This window comes from Rhyacophila brunnea, unplaced genomic scaffold (genome assembly GCF_057557595.1).
Source record: "Rhyacophila brunnea isolate RB1 unplaced genomic scaffold, BYU_Rbru_1.0 scaffold_3, whole genome shotgun sequence".
NCBI classification, from domain to species: domain Eukaryota; kingdom Metazoa; phylum Arthropoda; class Insecta; order Trichoptera; family Rhyacophilidae; genus Rhyacophila; species Rhyacophila brunnea.
Window position 1 is genome coordinate 9,717,925 of NW_028232965.1, and position 26,324 is coordinate 9,744,248.

General features: G+C 30.8%; 2 protein-coding genes across 3 annotated transcripts in view; both read left to right on the forward strand.

Annotated features, from left to right (window-relative positions):
* The window catches only part of LOC147067854 (glycine dehydrogenase (decarboxylating), mitochondrial), a 95,144-nt gene that overhangs the window by 16,201 nt on the left and 52,619 nt on the right, over positions 1 to 26,324 (forward strand). Inside the window, exons 15-18 of one of the 2 annotated variants that reach the window (XM_085952562.1) lie at positions 41 to 248; positions 2,102 to 2,274; positions 5,794 to 5,874; positions 6,944 to 7,181. In XM_085952562.1, coding sequence (XP_085808688.1) covers positions 41 to 248; positions 2,102 to 2,274; positions 5,794 to 5,874; positions 6,944 to 7,054 — 573 coding nt within the window. In that variant the 3' untranslated portion in view covers positions 7,055 to 7,181. Of the gene's footprint in view, positions 1 to 40; positions 249 to 2,101; positions 2,275 to 5,793; positions 5,875 to 6,943; positions 7,182 to 26,324 lie in introns of those variants that run through there. The other variant, XM_085952563.1, reaches the window with a different exon arrangement.
* LOC147067855 (cytochrome P450 4C1-like) lies at positions 11,507 to 24,601 on the forward strand. The gene is made up of 10 exons (XM_085951938.1): positions 11,507 to 11,754; positions 14,509 to 14,598; positions 15,216 to 15,326; positions 16,146 to 16,331; positions 17,221 to 17,417; positions 18,022 to 18,088; positions 18,828 to 19,032; positions 21,176 to 21,327; positions 22,349 to 22,531; positions 23,505 to 24,601. Exons 1-10 carry the CDS (start codon positions 11,577 to 11,579, stop codon positions 23,663 to 23,665), a joined length of 1,530 nt encoding a protein of 509 aa, XP_085808064.1. The 5' UTR covers positions 11,507 to 11,576; the 3' UTR covers positions 23,666 to 24,601.

The following is a 26,324-nucleotide window of genomic DNA, read 5'->3' on the forward strand; positions in this document are numbered from 1 at the left end:
ATAAATGCTTTTTAATAACATATCATAATGTTTTTCTTAGATGATGGGGCCCCGCGGTCTTAGGAAGGCTACCCAAGTTGCAATTCTGAACGCGAACTATATGTCAAAAAGATTAGAGAATTACTACAAGACACTTTTCAAAGGAGACAGTGGCTTAGTTGCTCATGAGTTTATCATTGATGTTAGGGATATGAAAAAAACGGCTAACATCGAAGCTGCTGATATCGCCAAAAGACTTATGGATTACGGTAAAACTATTATAAGTTAATATTCGATTATAAGATTCTGCAATGATATATAATGTTAGAAACATATATCATCCGTGCCAGGCATTATTCAAGTTAGGTATATATAATATAATTCTAGAAATAATGTCATTCATACACTAAAAATTTCAGCTTTGAATATTTTAAATTCGATATCCTTGGGAGTCAACTTGTTATTATCACAATGTATAAATTAATAATTAAAAAAAAAAAGTGAAATGACTGCGTATAAATCTAAATGTATTTTTTTGCTTGTACCTACATGACTTGGTACTTGCCTTGAAATGTTTGACACAACAAATGAAATATATTATAAAAACCAATCATATACCTAGTCAGTGGCGAAGGGTGGAGGTAGGCTGTTAAGATTTGCTATAAATGGTGCACACTAAACTTTTTTAGTCGTATGTATTTGTTTTTATTGAACTAAGACTACAATTTACAGATGGTGTTAGTTAGTTTTTAAAAATCAATTAAGCCATGCCTAAACGAAACCATAATAGTTTTGGTCTAATTTGGGCACTACGACAAAATTGTGCACACTTTTTCATTCATAGTTATTTGTTTTCGTTGGATTAAAAATACATAATATTACAAATATTGTTAGTTATTTTTTTTAATTCATTAAGCCCTGACTAAACCAAACTATAATAAATAAAAAATATTATTCTATTTATAAAATATTCAAAGTTATGTATGGTTTAATTACATAATTTTAGATATTTTATAGATAGATATGTATTTTTTGACTATTATCTATTATGGCTTGGTTTTTTATGGTCTAGCTGAATTTTAAAAACTAACCAACACTGTCTGTAGATTGTAGTCTTATTTCAATGAAAACAAATATGTATGTCTGAAAAAGTTTAATGTGCTCTGTTTATGGCAGATCTTAACAGCCTACCTCCACCCTTCGCCACTTAATTGCGACAAAATTTAACTAACTGCTTTTAATACCCGCGAAGCAAATCGCCAACATTAACAGTAAGTTATTAGTCAAATTTTCCGAGGTGTAGGTGTAGGTATTACCTACATACTATTTTTAAATGTTATTAATGGATGACATTAACTGAAATCAACAATGACAAATAAAACAAATAAATTCATTAAATTACCTCGGAAAATGTGACTAATAACTTACTGTTGGCGATTTGTTTCGCGGGTATTAAAAGCCGTTAGTTAAATTTTGTCGCAATTAAGTATGAATCCTTTAGCATAGTGGTCTATGTGTGTGGGCTCGATACCCGAGAGATCCAGATTCGATTCCTACGGGTGTCTTATTTTTTTCACAAAGATTGTTGATTGACGAAAAAAGATAATAATTAGTATTAAATTATTTTGAACACCGGATAGGTACCCTAAAATTGATTAAAAAGACGGAAGTGTTAGTATTGAGTCAATAAAATATTTATTTAATTGTTGTGCTTTATAATATTGTATTGTGAATGTGATGTATATTTTAAAACAGGTAAACAAAGAGGGCTTCGACCACCAGCTACCGATACAAGTGGTTGTCAGAGCTCTCGCCTGGCAAACAGGAGATATGTCTTTGTGTCTACGTGGACCAAGATTTTTCTAAGATTTTTGTGAAAGGTTTCTTTAGGAAAAATATGAAAATAAATTGTGTATTTTCAACAATGAATTCTAGGTATATTCAGTTTTTAATAAAACCTAATATATCCGGCATATGGATGTATTAGATACCAATATAAAAAGTTTCATTTACAAGTAGTGGGTACCTACATTTAATTACCAAGAATTGGTATCCACTATATCGCATTTGTTATATCGCATTTGTAATATATATATATTATTAAAATTTATAAATATCCCAGGATTCCATGCCCCAACAATGTCGTGGCCAGTAGCAGGAACGTTGATGATTGAGCCGACAGAGTCCGAGGACAAGGCTGAGCTAGACCGCTTCTGTGAGGCTCTCATCTACATCAGACAGGAAATCAAGGATATTGAAGACGGAAACATGGACCAGAGAATCAATCCATTAAAGGTGAGTAATCAGTGTGTGCGTAATGCCAAAAGGTATTTATGTTTGTTTTTCATTCATACGGGTGTTAGCATACTCGTATAATATGTATGTTGTTAATGGGCATTTTCGCCAAAGTTTGTACATGTTTGAAATTTGGGTAATATTATTTTTTCACTCAAATTAACCATTTTTATATAGCTAGCAGATTCCTTGTTCTATTGCTGAATTGGTGATAGCAATTTTTCAGCAAAATATTGATTAATACAATATTTATATCATTTTTATTATGAAATTGGGCATAATAAGTTTCCGTTCCGTGACTACGAAACTTAGCTTTTAAAACATGAATGAAACACTTTTTATCACTTAAAAGAGCTCTATTAGATTAAAAAAACCATACACTTCAAAATAAAACTACAAATAGTCAAAAAATATTATTGAATTTTAATTCTTGGGCACATTTCGTTCCCCTCCGTTACCCTATGTCTATAATGGCAGAGCATTTTTCCTTTAGTATTTGAAAAAACCAATCAATGTTCGTTCTGCTATTTTTTTAAAGACAATAATCACTTTTACTAAATTTTATTGGAAAAATAAATAAGTTTCGTTATTTAATAATCAAATGAAAAATAGTTAACGTTCAACTTTTTTGGGGACATTTTCGGAATGGAACGAAATGGTAACGGAGTGTAATTTGTAAAGCTTAAGTTACATGTTACCATAAAAACAAATTTTTGTTTTATGAAATTTATTTGAATTTTTTGATAGACAGATAAATATTCAACGTGCGTCAAAATAACAAAACAAATCAAACTTAATCACTAAAATAGACATATTTTATAATAAATTTCACAATACTTGTAAAATAAGGTAGGTAATAATTTTGACACACTATACATTACCATAACTTTATTTGGCATTTATATTATTTGTAACTCAGATAAAAAATATTTTTAAGCAAATTAACAATATATGAAAAAAAAAATCAGCAAGGGATTCAGACGCGAGTTCCTAGCGCGGCACGGAGTATATAACTTTTACGAAAATAATTATAGTCAAACTCGGTTATTACGATCTCTGACATAGCGAGATCTCGGATGTAATAACGAAACATTTGTTGACAATTGGTTTATGATTTTCGCCATACATTTAATTCTTTCACTGTTATAACGAGCAACTTATCGGATATACCGAGCTAAAATACTGTTAATGTGTCGACCGTTTTAAAACATTTCGACCCTAAGCAATAAAATCCGATTGGACAGGATGCCGCCGGGGTCGGATTACGTTTATGACACTAGTAAAGTGTCTAAGTACCTACCTTATTGGTGTTTCACCGACAATAATAAAAAAGTATCCACGCATATGGTTGAAAAATCCAAGGTTTGTGAAGTCCGTAGGTACCTACCAGCGTTAATTACAATAAACAACTTCTTTTGTAGTTTATGAATGCCATGCTCGTTTCGGGGATTTTTACGATGGTTTCCAAATTTTTTATTTTCGGCTTTTTGTGTAATGTGACATGCTCATTTAAAAATACCTATTCTCTGATATAACGAGTAACGCTTATAACAAGCAAATTCAGTCGGTCCCATCTTCCTCGTAATAACCAAGTTCGACTTTATGTTGTCTTGAAATTTAATTGTATTCATCAACATAAAATGTAGCTATACAGGTTGATTGTAATCAAGACGTACTTTTCTGACATTTCGTGAATACCTACAGTTCTAGGTATTAAATCTAATCGAGTACACATTTCTGTTAAACGTGACAAAAAAATACTTTTTCATACATTTTTATAAATTTCTATGCCTAAAATGTATGGAGAAGTTTTAAAATTTTGGTGGCGTATAACAGAAAGAGTATGACAGAGCCAGTGCCTGTCTCGCAATTATTTCAGTCTGGTGTTTTTTCTTTTCCTTCTGTTGTTTTTTTTTATCTCCATACTTTTATGTGCGCTATTTTTGCGTATTCAGACATATCACATACTTTTTTAATCTTTATTATATTATTATATTATAGTCAGGTTATTTTTTATATTTTTTAATGAAAATATTTTTGTTTTTCATACGAACAGACAAAATAATTTTTTTTATAATCTATGAAGAACTAAACACACACTGTAAACCCAACTTTATGCATGCCATTTCGTTACTTTTACATTCCACATATACGTTACCACCAATATAGTTTCGGAGTGGAAGTAACGGATTCTGTTTCAGAAGTGTTTGAAGCCAAAATTTAGCTTAGTTTTATTGTTAAACCTGCGATATGTTTTATTATATCTGTAGTATGAAAGATAAGCTCCATATGTGTAGTATGTGAAATAGAAATATGTGTTTTCTTACCTTATAAATCGTGGTAACAGTAGTGGAACTTCTTAAATGACCAACCCAGAAAGCAACCTGTTCCGATAGCGATACCGACACACACCAACAATTTAAAGTGTACATGGCGATCAGTGTTATACAAAAATGTTGCTACATTAAAAAAAAACATATTTATAGTGAAAATTTTTCGCCTTCATGCTAAAATCGTGGTAACGGAATGTGGAGTTCCACTTTTTCAAATATCCTGGGACACACTTTAAACGTGATTTTTTTTCAATATTGGTACAAATTTACGAAAAAACTATATATTTTCCAAAAATATATAATGTAAGCTGTTGAAAACACTACGAATTTAATTTTACACACTCAAAATTAATGACGAAATCAGACTTTGTTTATTTGAATTTATGGGTGGGACATGGTAAAAACGCACTACCTTTCGATCTAAATAATCAATTAAAAATATATACAGGTCAGATAGTTGTATTTAACTGATTGAATAGAGTAAATTAATAAATTTGCATGTTAAAAGTACATAACTTTCCAACATTTTATAATATAATAACTATGAAAAAATCAATCAAAGTCATGGGACATGCCAAAAACGCAATGTACAAACTTTGGCGAAAATGCCCTAATGCGCATGGCATGCATATGTATATATTATATGAATACTGAGCAAAGTATCAGTAGGTAATTTTCGTTTGTAATCGATCAGTAATTTCGTTTAAAAAACATACATAATATCATTAGAAACATCTTGGACCGTCTAAAATTTTAACACACATCTTTCGCCATGTTTCTAATGGTATTGCAATTTTAATAATGAAAGCTACATTAAATCGAAATCCTAAATATTATTTTGAGAGTTACACCAATTCAATTCATCGGTTGGTATACCTATATCCTCTTCCATCTTTTTGATAAAAATACAATACCTATATAATAATATTATGATTCATATTATATGGAGATGTATTTTACTCATATACCTACAGTTTGTCATCCTTAGCGACGTGTACTCGTTTAAGAAATAAATTATACTTGTATGACAAAACTCTGCATTTTTTTAAGACAAGCTATCGAACTTGCTAACTGTCATGGGAATCAATGAATTGAGTTGTAGAACAATAAAAGAAAAATGCTTAATAAAATATGCAATTTCAATTAAGCAGCTATGTGATTCCAATTGTCTGTTTTATTTCTATAGATGGCACCACACACACAAGCTCACGTTGTATCAAATGATTGGAACAGACCCTATTCACGGGAGCAAGCCGCTTTTCCAGCAGTGAGTTATTATATTTTTAGCTTTAATTCAAGTGCCAGTCTGGCAATCCAGGTACCACCTAACTTTTTCTATTTTTTAAATATCAAAATTACGGTATTTCTGTTGCTATAATATTTTTTAAGTCATTATAGCGTGAGAAGGTAATATTCTTCCAGATTATTATTGTTGTTTGCGCACAACTTAATTTTTATTTAATACATTGAATATTTTTTTTACATAGATCCTTATATGTTGTTTTTAAATATAATTTTACTTATGTCGTGACAGTGATTCGCTGTCATATAACCTCTTCTTCTTTAAGTGATGAGCCGTTGTTCAAGCTCTTCCATCATTCAATCAATTCTGCGAACAATTTTACTAAGCTTTCATCTTGCCCAATGCCAGGCACATTTCAGTTTCTCAACGTTCTAATAAGAAGATATTTGCACGTCGCTGTTATACTCCAATTCACAAAAAAAAACCAATGCGTCACTATGCACTATGTATACAGTGTTATCCTGAATATCGCATTATTCACCGCAGAGCTGCCACTCGCTTCTTCACATGAAAACATACTACTATAAGTATACAAAATATACAACCAGATGGCAAATACCATGCCATATAACATTTTCTCTCATAGGGAGCAGTTCCATGCACCTAGTATTATATAGAATTTATTTATTGGTTTTGTGGATATTTCAACTAAGTATTACATTTTGGAATTAATAAGGCATGCGCCGCATCCACAGCACCTGTGGACCGCACGCCACTGATACAATATTAATATAATATAACATTTGAAAACATATACCTACTTATAAAAGTAAAATTTGCGATACAATTACAGAATAAAATCGTTATAATATTAAAATAATATGGTACTGAATTGATTATTTTGGGGATACTTCGCATCTGCAGCATATGTGGACCGCACGCCACTGTTATTCATATAACCTACTTCCTACATGTCAATTTTGTTTTTTTTGTCAATCTTGTCCAGTTTCACTTCTAGTTCAAGATTCATATCGCAGCCTTGTTGGAAAACGAAACCATTCGATACGACTTACATAATTTTTAATGATTACAGCCGTTTGTGAAGGGAGACACGAAAATCTGGCCTACTGTAGGAAGAATTGACGATATGTATGGAGACAAACATCTCGTCTGCACCTGCCCACCGATTCTTCCTGATTATTAAGTAACATCCATTTTGTTTTCATGTCGTTCTTATGCTAATTTTATTATTAAATACATTTTTCCACTGAAAATATCTTTATATATAAACTATTTTTAAAATGCATAAAAAATATTATTTGCGACACCGCTTCACAAAATAAAAACTACAAAAAACTTAATTGGTTTTGGATATAAAAGTATTGGTTAACACAGTCAGTGCTTAACTCATTCACTGCTGAATAGATAATGACTTTTTAAATATCACCTTTAAAATGCACGTTAATTACGGGAATGGGACGACTGGCCTCCGGACAATTGGACGCCGCACTGTCGTAGACACGTGTAGACGAGGTATTTTAATCATTTTCTATCTACTACCTAGTAGTTTGAATTCATTTTACTTTTCACATAATGTATTATTTATCATGGATTGAGAATTACCATGCCTAAGGCTTTATATAAAATAAAAAACTATTTTTTCGTTGGAACTTAAACATATGCACGAATAAATCATTGTTAACGTCTGCATATTTAAATTTTCACCGACTATTAAATCATAATATAATCATTGAAATATAAATAATAATACTGAATATTGTTTTTTACGTACATATAAGTACCTAACGTCTATTTATTTTCGAATTCCGTGGCGTCCAGTTGTCCGGTGCCAAATCGTCCTAGACCCTTAATGACGTCGATCGGCCGCCTGGTCATTACGCGCCAGGTGCGTCTTCTGCGCTGAAGACGCACCTAGCGCGTAATGACCAGGAGGCCGATCGATGTAATTAACTTAACGCACGCCTGGCGTGTTGCCATTATATACATATACATTCACTGCTGACCAGTGAATTACCACATTTAAATATCATGCTAATTGCTACACGCCAGGCGTGTCTTGAGCACTAGTTGCGGTAATTAACTGGTCAGCTGTGACTGTGTTAACTAAACACTTTAAAATGTTAATTTTCGATACACTTTATTTAATTTTGTAATTCCATCACCAGATTCCTAAGGTACCACTACACTCCCTCTTAACAACATATTAATGTACCCATTTCGTCCACATTTGAATGGCTGACACTGTCAGGCCAGACTCCATTAACTACTACTCTTGGGGATTCGTAACCTTAAGCAGTGATCAATGTCTAAAGTTTCGTTTTTTTTTTAATCTATTAACGAACTGTCACCGGTATTAATAAGAAGTATATAAATAAAATCAAATTAATTTCGTGTTTAAATTCAAATTTCAAATTAATTAAAGATTATAACTGTCATTTTCAATTAACGTTAGTATTTTCAAGACTTTGTTTAAATCTATAATAACTAATCATTTGAATTAACAGGTTAGTTAATAATTAATGTTAACGTCATCAAAAAAAAGTGAAATTAAAACTACAGTAACTTGCCCACATTATGGAATAACAAAAGTACAACATTCCTCATATCATTGTCCAAGGAAGAATCAACGGTATACGTGGCAGATGGAAATGTCATATTTCGCAGCTTTAAAATCGTCATACTTTACATAAGTACAGCTCCAACAAACCGTTAAAATATGTCATCTAAACCGTAATTAATAGAGTAAAGACCATTCTGATTGCAGCCACAATACAATAAAGAGTAGCACAACAATAAGATGAAGAAACGGTAAGTCCAAAAACATTTTTTTATTTCACAGTATCTAAAAAAAATTGGCTAATAAATACATCTGTATACCATTTGATTTTGATAATATTATATAAATTATGTAATACTAGAAATGATTATAGTGTTTTGCCTAACAACATGGTATAATAGTATAATAACAACTATTATTAAAATATGATGTCTGATTGCTATGTAATAGAGTTTTTTTTTTGAATACTGAACTTTTTTTAAAACTTTTAAAAACTTTTTGTATTATTTCAATGATTGGCAATTTTTTTCATACACTTAATTTTAATTTTTTTTTATATCATTGACAACTACAATGTTCATAATGACAAATTGGCCTAAACGTATTACTATCAATTACAAATATATCGAGATAATCGAAGAGTATTTAATTTAGTGATTACTCATTATAATAATATATTAAATTATACTCAAATTAATTGTTTATTCGCCAGCCATTTCGATCGTGATATCATTATCATAATTAATTAGTCTTGACAGTGACATGACAATTGAAACTACCGTCAAATACATATAAACTTAATTATTTTTAGAATTGAATAATATATATATCATCAGCGCCAAACCTGTCTGCTTGGTACGTTTACGCATGACACATAGCTCGGAATTACTTTTAGATAATAATATGTTTGCAATATTATCCTAATAATATAAATTATCACGAAATGTATTGTGAAAAACTTTATTTACTAAAACATTATATTTTCAATTTTTTTTTCTAAGACAAATTTCACAGTAGGTACATAACAATAAAATGATATTTACACTATGTTTGTTTTGTAACGACATTTTTTTACAAAATTAGTGTCGAGGCATATATACTATCATAATATAATATTGAATAACTTGGTACTTAACATTACAATCAAATCACTAAATCAAATTAGTTATTTTGGTTTAGTTTTTTATTTTACTCAATTATAAACCAGGGGTAGAAGATATTTGTCTAGTTGTACATATTATCATATTTAGTGTACATAATTAACACGAATATAATATTATTATTGTGAATGATTAGGGTGTCATTTTGTTTTAATCGCAACATATTCAAATTTATTAAAACTTGACAATAATTTCTACTGTAGGGTAGATTTTTCTCTTAATTTCACCGAAGAATTTTGCAAAATATTGAAGTTATATTCATAATTTTTTTGTGTATTTTATCTACTGCGTATGAAAATCTAGGATTTTCTGTTTTATACTTTGGCGTAGAGATGAAAGGAGACTGGTTGGTGGTTGTTCAGATGAGTGGAGGAGCAAGAGTTTATTGCTGGGAAACGGTATATAGTTGGTACAAGATTAACAGATACAGGAGAGATGATAGCGATCCGAGGTTCGGTGAGAGAATGCTTCCGAGTGACACGTGACGAGAGAGTGCGCTGATCAGAGACTTGGTGGAAGTGCTATGCGGTGTGATTCTGAGACTGAATTCTGAGACTGAATTTGATCTAAGGTACTGGACGGACTGAGATAACCCATCAACTATGACTCGCTATTTATACACATGAATATTCGGTAAATCGCCGACAGTCATTGTTGATGTCGTTCGCAGTTGAGAAATCTGCTAACCGCCGCATCGTTGCAACTTCGAGGTACTTCGATGACCAATCCCGGGGTGGTCAACTCCCATCAAAGTACACCACACCTGTATAATATGCTGATTGTAGATGCGGTAACTGTGCGATAGCTGGATTATTCACTGATTCTTGCATTGTTGTAATAGCGCTGACAAGACCCGGGGTTGAACCCGCTACAATATTATTAAAAAGTATATAATATTATTATAGATTTTAAATATTATATATGTTAATTTATGTATTTAAATGTGTAAAGAAGTATAAAAACGTGTAAAAAGAAAGATGTACGATGCCTTCGAGATGTGGTGTCGATAGCGTATATTGAGAAAACTATGAATGGGACAAGGATGTCTCCATGGTATAGGTAAAGAAGTTCTGTAGACCTTTGTGCATATAATCAGAGAGAACGACAATTTAAAGAGGCTTATTGTAGTGGAAACACCGAGGATGGGGAACGAGGATACGTATCCTTTCGAACAAACGAATAACGATATAAAGTCTCTCGATACATTCAGCAGCTAAAGAAGTGTGAATGTCAGCGCTCGAAATGGAATATTTTACGAACCGGAGCGCTTAATATTTTATGAAAATGTTAACATAGTTATCTAATTGCTTATGTATTTTTTTAAAATAAGTGTGTTATGCCGTGTCCACATTGGCAACAAGTTGCTGGCAACCTCATTAAATTTCGATTGAAATAATTTTTGGTCAAACAAATTTTGATAATTATCGTGAAATTTAATGAGGTTACCAGTGTGGACAAAACTTTTTAATTTTTACGTTAAATGGCAAATCTAGCTCACTGTCAAATTATTATGTCCACGAGACGGAGCGATAATTTTGATGATTTTACGAACCGGAACGGAGTTCCGGTGCGTTCCGGTCCATTTCGAACCCTGGTGAATGTGTGTGTATGAAGTCTTTCGAACGGAGTCATGATACGCAATAATGATAAATACGATTACATATAAGTTAGAAGTGTAATAAATATTATCCGACATAAAAAGCTCGTGTATTTTTCCAATTAGCTTTTTCTGTTCCTTTGGTTGATAAAAGGTATCATTTTCACTCGAGACTGACTAATAAACATAAAATATAATTAGTGTTTCTCCGAATGAAATGATTTTCTTAGTTTGAAAGTGTCGCATAAATTTCGGTCCAAAACTGGTTGTTCATATCTGGTTTATAGTAAGTATATATATAGTGTTTTTCTTTGTTTGTAAATTATTATGTGTTAGTATAGTGTTCTATTATTTCAATGTGAAGTTGTGTTAACTAGGTTGTATTTCGAGAATGATGATTGGTGTAACCATTTCGTGCATTTTTATAATTTTGTTATTATCGTTTTATCATTTTATCATTGCCATTTATTCGTCGAGAAGAAGGGTTTTTGAATTGGCTGCATTAATTCCTGGACCTCCAGAGTGGCCTTTGATTGGAAGTGCTTTAAAATTTTGTGGAAATTCTTTGGGTATTGTATATAATCTTAATTTGATCAGTACATGCTTAATATGTATCTGAATAGATTTAAGTCATCTTTCATTTTACTATGACGTTATCTTAATTCAATTAATTAACGAGTAGTTACTTATTACATGCATATTTTATTGAGATATCATGATCTTTTGGCTCGTATATCTTAACAGCCTACATGCCCAACGTAGGTAAAAATGGAGATTTTATGGTATTTTCAAAGCATTATTCTGAACATTCCTTAAGCATTGTAGATAATCTATTTATATAATTTTGAAGTCTTATTATCGTTTATATTCATTTTAAACATTCGATGACTGCAAAAATATAATATTAAACGATCTAACATCAAAATTGAATGAAATAAATTCTGAACAAGATAAAAAAACAACTTTTAATATACCACGTTTTTTAAATTTTCTGTTATTTAATTATTTAAGTTAAATATCTTTTGGAAGAAGCTGGATAAATCATATATCACAAAAATTAGTTGATTCAGAATAGGTAGTTGAGCAAAGGATATTAATATGTTCTTATTAGATTTCGGTAGTTTACTTGAAATAAGAATATTCTTAATTGAGAGAAAGGATAATAATACGACCTATCTTCAAAACAATGAATGGCTTTTAAAACTAGTATTTTTAAACGATCTAACATCAAAATTGAATGAGATAAACTCTGAATAATTACAAGATAAAAAATAACTTTTTATATGAGTACAACGTTTTTTAAATTTTCTGTTGAATCATATAAACTTGACAATTCTATGTATTAATAAAAACTTTTTATTGTACTTGATAGAAATAGTACTGAATAAATGTTATAGAATACAGAAATGTCATTTTGACATTTCATATTGATTTCCATAGTAACGCATATATATATTAATAATTTAGTTGCTAGGACCCCCTTAGCAACCAATAATAGTGAGTAGTAAATATTACTTTTAACGATTTTTGTTCCGAACCATACAAAACATAATTAACTGAAAATGAATTCAACTCTGCTTAAAGATGGCCAAAACTATTAAAAGAATGCATCGCCATCGTGTTCTGATATATTCTAAAAGTTTCAAATGTCTGGCTAGTCGGAAAGTTAGTTAAAAATCTTGGATAAACAAGAGAAAATTTCTACTGCACGAGAAAAAATCTATACCGGACAAACAAGAATACGAGCTAATAAACACGTGGTAAAATAGTATTCTTTTAAACCTCTCGATGCAATGTTTTAGAATATAGTCATATTTCAGTACATCAATGTGCAGTGGCGTTAAGATTTTTTAGATTTATTAATTTTTAAACGCATTTATAAAACTATTAGTAAAATTTATGTTGACATTATCATTCTTTTTCGACCATGTCCGATCATATGGACTTCCACAGAGTAGAGGTTTATATTAACAGATTTTGTTTTTTACGAGAAATGGATGTCAGCCACTTGCTCATCCTATTAGGTCCATACCCTGACAGACACAAATTGAAAAACAATTATGTGTACTTTGCTAGACCCAGGATTCGAACCTGGGACCCACAGCGTTATAGTCCAACGCTTAAGCCGCGTTAAATCGTTTTTTTTCGGTTAGGTACATGTTCAAACACGCGCGTTAACATGATCTTCCTTCCTTGTTCATTTATCGTTTGTCTATATATGGCTATGACCATATGTTGTAACTTAACCACTGGGAAATGCCAATAGAAATGGCGTATTTCCAAAAAATACCAATACTACCTTATTCTTAGGTCAATAATTATTATAAAACAATCATTATTCCTAGGATGTTTTATCACATTTGAATGGACAAAGACATAGATTATAAATATATTTTTTATCGTAAATATTTCACTATAAAAATGTCAACATAAATTTTATAGAAATAAATGCGTTTAAAAATTAATAAACCTAAAAAAAATTAACTCCACTGCACATGGATGTACTGAAATATGACTATATTCTAAAACATTAGATGGAAAGGTTTAAAAGAATACTATTTTATGTAATAAAAATACTTTAAGCAGTCGTCAAGGATAATAAGGCTTCAAAATTATATAAATAGATTATCTACAACGCTTAACGAATGTCCAGGCTTATGCTCTGAAAATACCATAAAATCTCCATTTTGACCTACGTGGCGCATGCTGTGAGGCGTGGCCGTTAAAGCACGCTGTGAATCGTGCAAGGAGGTGTTTTTAAAAAGGTTTTCGGACCTTCGAAGCATCTATCGGACGCGTGATGTCAGTTTTATACTTGGTAATGTATGTCTGTTCCGGTTTTAATCTACTATTTAAGGACGCCCGGATTCGCCTTGGGTTGTGGAGCCAAATGAATATTATAATAAATGTTGACGCATCAAATATATTAATTTTGCGGAATACCAATGGCAAAAACGCTTTATTAACTGTTTATATATTCTTCCAAAAACTTAGTTATTTTTATTCAACTATCACAGATACCTTCATGTTTTTAGTCATGTATTCAATTTACGCTCGGAATCATAATAATTAAATATTAAACAACATTCAGTTATTAAATTACTCAAGAAAAAATTTAGGCGGCTCTCGTGGCCTCTCGGCCCACTGGGTAAGGTGCTGGCCTTCCATCTCGGTGAGGACACAATATATTAAAATGTGTGATTTTCTAAAATTTTCTAAAAATTGTTCAAGTTACCAACAACCACCTTGTACGAATAAGCAAGGTCACGGTAAATAAAAAAACAAATAACAAAATATATAATTACCTACTATCTTTATTTCAGAAATCACTCATCAAATAAAAAATGTAATATCATTTAGTTTAAAACATGGAGGAATAGCAAAAATTTGGTTTGGACCAATACTAAACATAAGTAAGTAAATATTATATAATACCACTGTTTTAATGTTATAAATGTGCATGGATTTACTGTCGGCAATAGTGCTTATTTTAAACTATCGTGACAATAACTGTTTACACGTAAAAGTGCTGACTGTCTCTCCAATCACATTCTTCAAGGGTAAGCGAAACGCGATGTTTTATATATTTTATATATATCGATAATTTTATAGTACTACGAGTATTAATTGACAGGACGTATTGAAAATTGGTTAATCTCATAATGAGTAGTTCGTTTTTTTATCGGCAGTTTCGCCATTATCGTTCTACTGCGCAGGCGCATATCTTACTTGCGCATTAAAATTCAGAAGCTTCCAAACTTGTTTGATTCATGCACGCAATCTTGCCAGCTGCATGATAATATAATTTGTTTACCCATACATTTTCTTACTGTGGACAGTAAATCCATGCACGTGTATACGGGGTATGTTTATAATATGCATATTATTATTAGTATTTAGTTTTTTTCCATTATCCAGTCAAAAAGAATTATTTATTTCGATCAATAAAAATTATTCAGTCATTCTTTAAATGTTAATTTTGAATTACTTTAGTGGTCTATTGATGTTTTTTTGATTAAATACTTTTTAGTTATAACTACACCATCCGATGCTGAAATTATATTCAATGCTGACTTAAATAAAGCATATTCCTACAAATTTTTGAAACCGTTATTTGGGAATGGCCTCGCAGGCGGAGATTGTAAGTAAACATTTATGATCTTTGTTAACTTTAAAAAATATCTTACACCTATAATAATATGATGAATCCTTCTAACTAGTTATTCCGATAATGATTGACTGTTTATTCGAGAAGTTTTAATAAATATTTATACTTTTATTTTGGATCAGATGGCTGTATTATATGCCATATGAGATTTAAGAATGTTCCATCAAAGCAACTAGAGAGTGTCGCCCAAAACCCAAGGGTTATATTCATGGCCCCTAAAAGAGGGGGGTTGACAGGTTCTAGCCTGGGGGCCCGGAATTAGGAGGGGCCCGGCGTGGTAGGTCAAACAATAAATTGAAATAAACAAAGACCCCAAATTTACGGCGTTATTTCACTGAATAGTAATATAAAAATAAGTAGCTGTGTGACGCAATTTAATGTGATATGAATACGATGATATAATTAAATGATAATTCACGCGTAGAATTTAACTTTATAATTATTTTTAGTGAGTTGTTTCCTGTCTAATATATATGGATATTTACCATGTTATTGTTATTTGATTACATCAAAATTGGCGCTATCAAAGCTCCATTATAAATGATGATTAGTGCCGCAACTCAAGAATTCAAATGAATTTATTTAAAAATACAAAAATCGTTTTAATACGAAATGTCCTTAATTTTTCCACGGAATACCATTTTGGAAACACTACTGTAGAAAATCACATTGCCCTTAACCTTATCGGTATAAAGGGGGGAGTCCGCCATATCCTAACATGATTATAATTTATAATAATAATATATCATACAGATATATTAAATAACTATGAAAAAAAATCTTTTGTTTTAGTATCTATTTGGAAACGTCACCGAAAAACAATTTTGCCAACATTTAATCAAAAGATTTTGGACGGTTTTATGTGCATAATTTTCAAAAATAGCGTAATTTTGACTAATAAGCTATCAGATAAAATTGGAAAAGGTGCCTTTGAAGCATTGGATCTTGTCATGCCGTGTGCATTTGATAATATATGTGGTAACTACAGTCTAATACAATACATTTCCATTTTTTTTAATCTCCGTTAATTATTTGTATAAAACAATAATATATACTTACTAAATATGCAATCATACGCATCCAGTTCTGTGATTAGGGATTCCAATCCCGGGATCCCGAACTATTTTCGATACCCATGAATCCCGGGATTAGTAAACATAATCCCAAAACTTTCGGGATTGAGTTTTTTTATCAATTTTTATGGAAAATAAAATAAAAACGAAAATATAAAAGAAAAAATACTTTTAATAACGTACAAATACATTATAAAAAATGAGTTTGAATGAAGTTTGATTTATTACCCATGTGTCGCCATGCATTCATTTTATTTTTTCACATAAATTAATAAAAATGAGAAAGATTGGAAAAAACAATGCTTCGCACTTTTAACAAAGTGTTCCACCATGTTTTTTAATGCATTTGTCATTTTATTATTTTAATTGAATTTGTATTTGTTATCTTTTCATAAATAAATAAAACTGTTTTACTTTCACATTATTATTTATACATATTACAATATTATTTACTCCATTAAACTTATGTATTTCCAATATTGAACGTACGCAATTTTAACAATAAATGTTTTAAATGGTATAAATTATACAAAATTTATTTTTGACCGATTTATCAACGTTATTTGTATATATATAGAAATGTTATATAAACTATTGAAAAAATGCCAATCCCGGGATCGTCAAATTGTAATCCCAAAATCCCAGGATCAAGATTTTGGCTCGGGATCGGATTCCCTATCTGTGATATCAAACATTTATTTGATATTCTCAAATATAATTACTGTTCCTCATATTGTGTATCCATTTTGTTTTATTCAATAATTTGTTAATTTAATTATTTTTACCCACTTCAGAAACTGCTATGGGAGTACAAGTAAATTCTCAGAATCAGACAGATTTACCGTTATTAGTAGCACTAAACGGTTTCACCGAGATACTAACAAAACGGTTGTATCAAATATGGCTCCAACCAAACTGGATTTTCAACTTAACACCATATGCCGTGCAACAGAGAAAATATATCAAAACAATTCACGATTTTACCAGCAAAGTACGTATTGAAATACTTACGTAATCAAGTAAAGTTTACACTTTTCGAGTATAATATCGTAAAAATACTTTAAATTTTTTGTTATTAATTATTATTTTACTAAATGTACGCTCTGAAAATTATTAAATATGGGATTTCATTTTATTTTTAAATATAGTGAACATAACGATTCCAGACAGTCCTGGATTTTCCATATTGATCAAGATGTTGCCATGGGGTCCCCAGATTTGAAAAAATAATTAATTGTCTATGGAAAAACAGTTTTCCAAGATTGCCATAAAACAATAAAAAAAAAATACATTGACTATGCCCATGTTTTAAAACTTCAATAAAGTGTGAAGTACAAAAATCATTACATTTTATTTTTAATCGCTTTATTTATATGTAAATATTACATTTCGATCAAGAAACAAAGAAAATATTTTTTTAGATTCAGATTAAATTTTAGGGTCCCTTTAAAGGGTAAATTTCTGTCATGATTCCGGAAAAAATACCATTGCAAACGAGTTTTTGTTTATCTACCTATAATTTAATCTGTTCGTATAAATTATTCTATCCGTTCAATGGGTGTATAGTCAAATTGTAAAATTATCTTGTCTTCTAGGTTATTCGAATGAAAAAACAAGAATTCAATAACAGTACATCAATTGAAACAAATCATTCAGACACGAGTAAGTGAAAATGTATATTTAAAATTGAAAATTATTTACTTAATTACTTAAAGTAAATTACTACTAATGTAGGTATTTTCGGTATGTATATTCAATAGCGTCCATTCTATCAATTCAATATCAATATTCAATAATATAATATTCAATATCATCAAAATTTGAATAACAACGCAGAGTGGGTCCTAGCCTCCCCCGAGAACTTCCTCCACCCCCCTCCCCTTATCCTTGGCCAATGTCATCCGGGTGCTACCACACGCATTTCCGGGGCTCCGAAAATAAACAACACTGAATAAAAATCATATAAAACCGGTTTAGAAACATTTTGCTTGTGATTTTTGTATTTCGCCGTGAATGGAAAAAAAATATGTAAGTATACTGACAAATAATCCAGTGTGAACATATATGCAGAAAAATGTTTATTTTTTCACAGGAAGTAGTAGCCGCAAGGTTTTTTCAATTAAATGGTGCAAATTTTACAAACATAGTGCATACTATGCTTTAGTTAGTGTTACAAAGAAACTGCAGTGACGATCATTATATTATTTTAGTTCCTTACTACACACATGGGTGATTAATTTCTTAATACATAATATTATATTCAGAATAATAAGATGCCATTACGTATGGTATAGGTATAATTTCCACCCACGGCATTTTATTAATCATCCTGAAATAAGATGTCAATTATAGTTAAAATAACTATAACATATTATGAACCCTCAATGGAGGTACTTTTCAGGTGGATATTCTAATTTCAAAATGAAAGCTTTCTTGGATCTTATAATTGAACTGTCAGAAGAAGCCGGTCAATGGACAGAACAAGAAGTTCAAGATGACGTCAACATGATTACAATCACCGGGTATGAGTCCACTGCAAGAACCATTTGCTATGCTTTATTGATGCTTGGTTCTCATCAGCACATTCAGGACAGAGTTTTTAATGAGTAGGTAAAATTTTCACGTTCATAAATATTGTATTTATGTATATCTACTATAAATACTGTCATGCAACTAAAATAATTAATTTTCTTAAAACTAAGTTATATTTTTTTAAATGGACAATGTGTGGATTATGCTGTACTTATTTTTTTTGAATAGTTACAAATGGCCTACAACCTAAATCATTGTCATTGCCATTAAATACCTACTTCATAAAAAATGGCATTTCATACACTGAATACAAACTGAATTAAAAATAACTTTAGAATGCAGTTAACTTTGGGTAATAAAATGCAGTCGCTCGTTTCGGTTATATTGTGGTATCCAAAGGACTGGAGTTGATAGTTAAAGACCAGATAGTGGACACACTTTTATTTCTAGGGTCGACTAGTTGATAAAATTATTTATGGCGGTCGACTGATCAAGCGAGAACAATAAAAACCTAATTTTTATAATTCAAATATGAAATTAATTTATGTATTTTGAAAACAGATATTTTATACTTATGAAAAAGAACGATACGAAAAAATCGAATTAACGAGAATAATATAATTATTATGTATTTCACTTCTAAAAAAATGAAGTACACATTAACTGTAATTTCGACATAGTTACACAATTTACGTGTATATCGGACATTAGAAATCTTAAAATTTATTTTTTATTTTCATCCGAAAGTCAATCGTGAGCGATACTTCATTTTGATTGCAATCATTGAAGATTCGCACAGATATGTGGAACAAAAAAAGCAAATTAACTATGCTGCAACTTTTCAAAGATATGGATATTAGTTTCCACAAAAAAATTGGCTCCAAAAATTATCAAGACTTAAAGCTCTGGCTTTCATGACCGCATCGCATTTTAGTGTCAAGATTTCTCCTTCAACTGTAGCAAGGTGTGTAGAATCGATATATTCTAAAAAAACACTAATTTGTATGGCTATTTCTTCCGCGTTTATACTATCATTAAATGGGAACGACATAAATGTAACAACATTTTCTAATTTAGAGAAACCCTTAAATCCCACGGTTGATATGTGATTGAAATACTGACTAACCATTATATTTTGCATATCTTTACACTCGGACCTCATATTATCATTTTTTTTTAAATCACATTCATTTAAGAATTGTTGTTCATACAATGAAAGTTTGCTTTTAAACTTGGCACTAATCAAATCAATTAATGACTTTTTGTAGTTGTAGTTGTAGGTTCAATTGATTTAATTTTTCTGTTTTTGACTCGCTTGAACAAGAAATAGTAGGTACTTACAATATTATTATTATGTCCGCGATCGACATACTGGCCATCCCTGGATAAAGGATACTTAGAATATTTAGAATTTTATAAACAATCTTTTATATATTATTACTTATTTACTTACTTCACCATGTTCGATCCTGAGAGGATCAGAAGGTTGTATTAACAGATTTTTTTAAACTTCAGATACGAGTACCTTAATTTTATATATAATTAAATAATATAGTTTCACACTGATACTCGTTGTTATTTTGATATGCACTAATTTGTTTGTATTATGAATATTATGTTAATTCTCTATGCCAGCGTTTCCCAACCAGTGTGTCATGAATTTCTTAAAAAACTATAAGTGAAAATGTATTATTATTTCAACAAAAGTATTTAATTTAAAAATTTTGGTGTGATACGAACGCTATGTGTGTCGCTAACTCAAAATGGTTAAAACACCGCTTTGCTTACATGTAAATCAAGACCTAAATTTAAAAATATTTAAAGCGTTTCCATGGAAACAATAATAAGCACACACTTTTTTGCTGTTTTGGCAATACCTATATCAAGTTTTTTTTGTCACTAGAAAATGTCTTATTGAAGCAGACGAAACCAGACTTGGTGATTATTAAATAATGTGGAATAAGTATTACGTCTTATCGTGTGTTTTTACTCCACAAGCGACACTTTGACAGAAGGAAAAACATCCCAATTCAGAAATGTCAGATACCGGTTTGAGCTCAGTACTTCATCGCTATTCAAGACTGTGTCAGACATTTGAAAATATGACCAAGAAGCCCAAAATTATCGCTGACGATCAGTAATATATATCACACAAAAAGAAGAAGAGTGTCTAGTTTATCATTATTATATCAGTTCAATACAAACGATATTTTTCAGGCTCTATGAAATATATGGGGATTCAAATAGACCAGTTGCAAAGGACGATCTTTCTCGGATGGTGTACACAGAAAGAGTTATAAAGGAGACCCTTCGTCTTTTCCCTGCGATACCTGTTATAGCCAGACAATTGCAGCAAGAAGTTACACTAGGTTACCTTTGTTGTTTATTTTTATTGTCATTATCAATCTCTTTATTTTATAAACTACAATAGTCTGTACATACTATCTCACAAAAAAAGTTTATAATATAACAAGATACTTACTAACGTCCTTGCAACATGGGCTTACACTAGTACCTACCTCACCGTAAGAGTATGCAACGGGTAAAATCTGATAAGGAGCCGTTAGAGCCGTCGCACACAATAACCACAAAACGTTGCTTCTTGTGGTTATCGTATGCGACTACTCTTAATCTCCGTTCAATTTTTACACAATAATATTATCTTGCTCGCAAAGAATTATGTACTACATGCATTACAAATGGGACAATTATTAATCAATAAAAAAAAGTTTTAAAATAGTAAACTAAACTAAAGATCGAAAGATGTTTAGATAGAGTAACCAATGCTCATTAAATCTATATTTATGATTATAAGAAGTGTAGTGGAACCGGAGCGCACCAAGGCACTTTTCCAAAGAGTTTTCATCAATAATGTTTTGAATCACGTGAATAACGAAAAGTATGTCGCTGTTACTTTTAACATGTAAACATCCAAAACCAGTAAACTGAGCGTAAAAATGCGAAGGGAGCGATTAGTTAAATAAATTCCTAAGTGATTACAGGAATGATCTTTAGAACGTCATGGCTTTGATTTTTATGCCCATCGATTGCATATCCGTCAGAATATTAAAAACAAACTTTAGAAAACGTGAGGAATGGGAGGGGGAAGGATAAGGGTGTTTAAAAATTACTATTTTATTTTATTTAGCACTACAAAACTGACGATTATGATCACAAAATAAGAATAATGATTAAGATAGGTACATGTTAAATTAAAACGTACTATCGTAAATACTGTATTGTCGTAAATGCAGACTATTCTTTCCTCATTGTATCAGTCCCAATATAGTATAATATGACGGTGTGACATTTTCATTTAATTGAAACTTTATCACAAATCTCTAAAACCTTCTTGTGGTAAAAAATAATCGCTTGTTATTTTTGTTTAAGAAAATTATATGCTGCCAGCTGGAGTGTTGTGCATGGTAGGAGTACACGGTATTCACACAGATCCAAAAATATGGGGAAAACAAGCTGCAGAATTTAATCCTGACAACTTTTTGCCTGAGAGATGTAAGAATCGACATCCTAACGCTTACATGCCTTTTAGTATGGGAATTAGAAACTGTATAGGTATGTCAAACTGTGTTTATAAATATTTGACAATCAAAACTAGTTTCTTCCACATAAATAAACATTTAAGGTTGAAATAATAAAAGAAAATCACGCAGAAGGTGTCGGGATTTGGCGACGGCACTGGCATCCATTTTGTAAACGCTGCAACCGTTCAATAATAAAATACTATGGAATCTAAAACTACAGAGCACACTAAGGTTGATTCAGAGATATAGAGAGCGAACGGCCCATTTTGTCACCATGAGAGGTTTAGTTAAACGCCAAATGAATGTCACGCTTTCGTTATTGCTCCTATAGATATAAAATCTTTCTTCGTGTTCGTGTCAGTTCAGATATAAATGTGCCGTTCATCTACTTTCCGATATAACTAACGGAAAACATTTCATGAGATCAATACTAAACTAGAAAGTGCTGGACAACCACACGCATCACATATTTCTAGAAAATCTATCAGCTTACGTTGCTTGCAGTGGTTGACTTAAACTGTCACAGCATAATAATATATAATATCGTGTTCTTGGTATAATTGGCGATGCGCGTAAGCCAACGCAAACCAGACAAAACCGATCCATCGCATCTATTCTATACACAACACTGCTATAAGCCGCTATTGGCAGCTATCGAGGGTAGTTTTGTATCAAAGTATTAGCATTTATTGTAACAATAAAATTACAATATGTTAGTTGTAATTAAGTGCTATGTTTTAAAAGCGCCTTTTTTGGGTCTGCTAAATTTTAGAGCGAAATATACAGTTTTGACTGTTTAGACGGCTAACTTATTGTAACAATTATACTACTTCGATACAAACATATGAAAAACTACCCTCAATAGCTGCCGATAGCAGTCTTGTGTATAGAATAGATGCACAAATTGTTATATTATTTTGCCTTTTGGCTTTAATAAATTTTATGAATGTTTAATATAAGACCACTCTCTGTGTTTATTTTAGAATCAAATTGTTATTTTTCAGCGAAACCTTATGCAATGATGTCAATGAAAGTTATGCTTTCAACCATAATCAGAACATTGAAAATACACTCAACCATTGATCTGAAAACCATGGAAGTCAAATATGAAGTTACAATGAAGTCGGCCGCGGGTTACCCAATATCTGTTGAGTCAAGATTATAAGTTTTCCCTGTACTTAATACACACAATGTATTCTATGTTTTCAGAGAAATCAAGCATTATAATATTATGTATACACATTGTATTAGATTTGTTGATATCCAGCATAATATTATTTCAATTCTCGTAAACTAAAAACAAAACTTTGCTAACCACAGAATAATTTAACAGAATGCATATAATTTGAATTTTTACCACTGTTTAATATTATTATGAACAGCGGTTTGTGGTAATGAATACTTAACGTTAGTTAATTTAAATTCAAGATTTATCTCTTTATTAATATGCTATAGATAGCGGTGCATTTCTTGGATGCATGCAAATGATGTAACCGATTCGTCAAAAAATTTAAAAGCCTAAAGTCCGAACAGTTAAAAACAGTCACATGGTTATTATAATATGTTGGATTAAAAATGCGTATTTCACACAAACTGATTATAATGTTATTTGTAGTGTTTCTTTAATTACCAGTTAACAATTAAAACTTTTATTATGTGGAAGAATATTCGCAAGTAAAAAAAACCAATAACTATTTTTATACATTCATGGAATCAAAAGTGAAAAAGTGACTCATTTTTTTCAAAACAAATGAAAATAATAAATAGGGAAAGCATGCTTCAACTGCATTACCGCTCGAGTTTTCATTTATTATTTTTGCCAATTTATGTCACTACATATTATTTTATCCTAAGGGGCCTTCAAAATCAGCCAGTACATCCAGCCTCTATGTAACTAAATGCGCCACTGGTTGTGGATTTTTTTAAAGTAAAATTAATATATAGCACGGTTAATATTTCAAGTAAAGCGTTAGTTTTTTGGAGTGTAAAATACAATCATAGCAAATACCGAATGCAAAATTATACAATTAATTCTCCATTATATGCTCCTAATATAATTATTAGAAAATTACAATATACCTATATGTGTAATAAATACTACAAAATTATTGTGTTTTATTTTAATTAATATATTTTGTTACCATCAAGTATGTAGGTTTTAACAGTTAAGTAACCACATTATATTTGAATATACCTAATATTTATGTCAATTATATTTTTTACTCCAGAGTGGTGAATATGATTGTGCACTGAGTGAAGGTTGCCTAGTCATATCGAAAGAAATGTATCACTAACAAAGTATCAAATTTTCCAGAAAAATATTGCAAAATATCGGTATCTCCATTGAAAGAAAATATCACTGGAAAATTGAAGGTCCTACCCAAAAGACCTTTTATAAAATTTCATCATAAATAAATTGCTCTAATTGCAACGTTAAGTGTGTTAACTTTTGAAATAAGTTTTACTGATCTGAAATTGTATGACGATGCAGGAAAGAGTCTTAAGTAAATGACTAATTTATTAGAACACTACTTATTAAAAACCTGTTACAGAACACTATATCACATTTATCTCTAAGCGTTCCATAGACGGTGAAATTGTGTGCACCGCACGTTGTTGTCCTTCTAATAATCGTCACGCATGCACATAAAAGCTAACTGTTTACAATTCTAATGTTACGCAACACGTCCATAAGAAAAAAGTTTTCTTACTTTTTTGCATTAACATTTTAACCGCATTGGTCATAAACTGTCCACAATTAATACTGCCTAAAATAAATTTGAACATCCCAAAAGACTGTCGAACTTTTTTACCTCGCGGCACACTGGGAAAGGGTAATTTGTTTCGCGATACGCCAAATAAATAAATCCCAAAAAATTGACATATTACACGTACATAATAATATTTTAATAGTGAAGAAGGTGCAATTTATTTTGAGAAAGAATTATGTCAAAACATCGCTCTAAATTAGATAAACAAACACGCAACTCCTTATCTACTATCTATTCTGTAATCGTTATCGTTTTTTAATCCATTTACATAATGAACCTTAATTCTCAAAGATACGATGACCCAAACAGCAACCGAGATTAATCTAATGGCTGCAGTCGCTAATCCAGGATATTAACTTCAAAATGCTGACAACATTACCTCAAAATAAGGCTCTGTGAACGGGATCGTTATTCAAGTCTATTAAATTGTCTTCCACTATTTGACTATTCACAAACTTGTACCGTATTAGTGACCCACTCAACCATTTAATAATCAAGTGATGGAAAAACGTATAAAATTATGCAGAGATGTTTTTAACTGTCTTCTACACTTGTCTTGTGAATTTATTTTTAAAATTTATTTGAGGAAGCATCTACGCCTGGGCTACGCTGTTAGTTTTTAACTTTTATAATTCACAGTTCTAACTACATATCATAGTGATTCAGTGAGACTGTTTGTTCTATTGATTTCTTTAAAATCGGTAAAAAGTGTTTTCATAGATATCTTTATTCATCGCCCTCCTTCTGGCAAGAATGAATATATACCTTAACTAGTAATAATTAACTTTGAACATAAATTCTTAAACAATTTATCATTTATTAGTGTTGGATATAATACAAATAGGCACCTTTAAACGTAAATAGGAAGGTCAAATTGCTTAAAGAATAGGTTATCGCTAGACAAATATCATCATTCTGTGCAATCTCATCTAACAAGACCTAAAAAGCAATCAATAGCCCGCAGGATCGATGTCATAATTAAGCAAAATATTAAGGACAGAAAAGTGGATCATATCTGAATTGATTAGACATACCTACATAATATGATATTAT

Excerpts from the sequence above, each read along its gene's own strand:
- LOC147067855 (XM_085951938.1), top strand. The coding sequence starts at position 11,577 with ATGATGATTGGTGTAACCATTTCGTGCATTTTTATAATTTTGTTATTA. Across the intron at positions 14,599-15,215 it reads TGGACCAATACTAAACATAA|TTATAACTACACCATCCGAT; the intron begins GTAAGTAAATAT and ends AATACTTTTTAG. Across the intron at positions 17,418-18,021 it reads TTCACGATTTTACCAGCAAA|GTTATTCGAATGAAAAAACA; the intron begins GTACGTATTGAA and ends CTTGTCTTCTAG.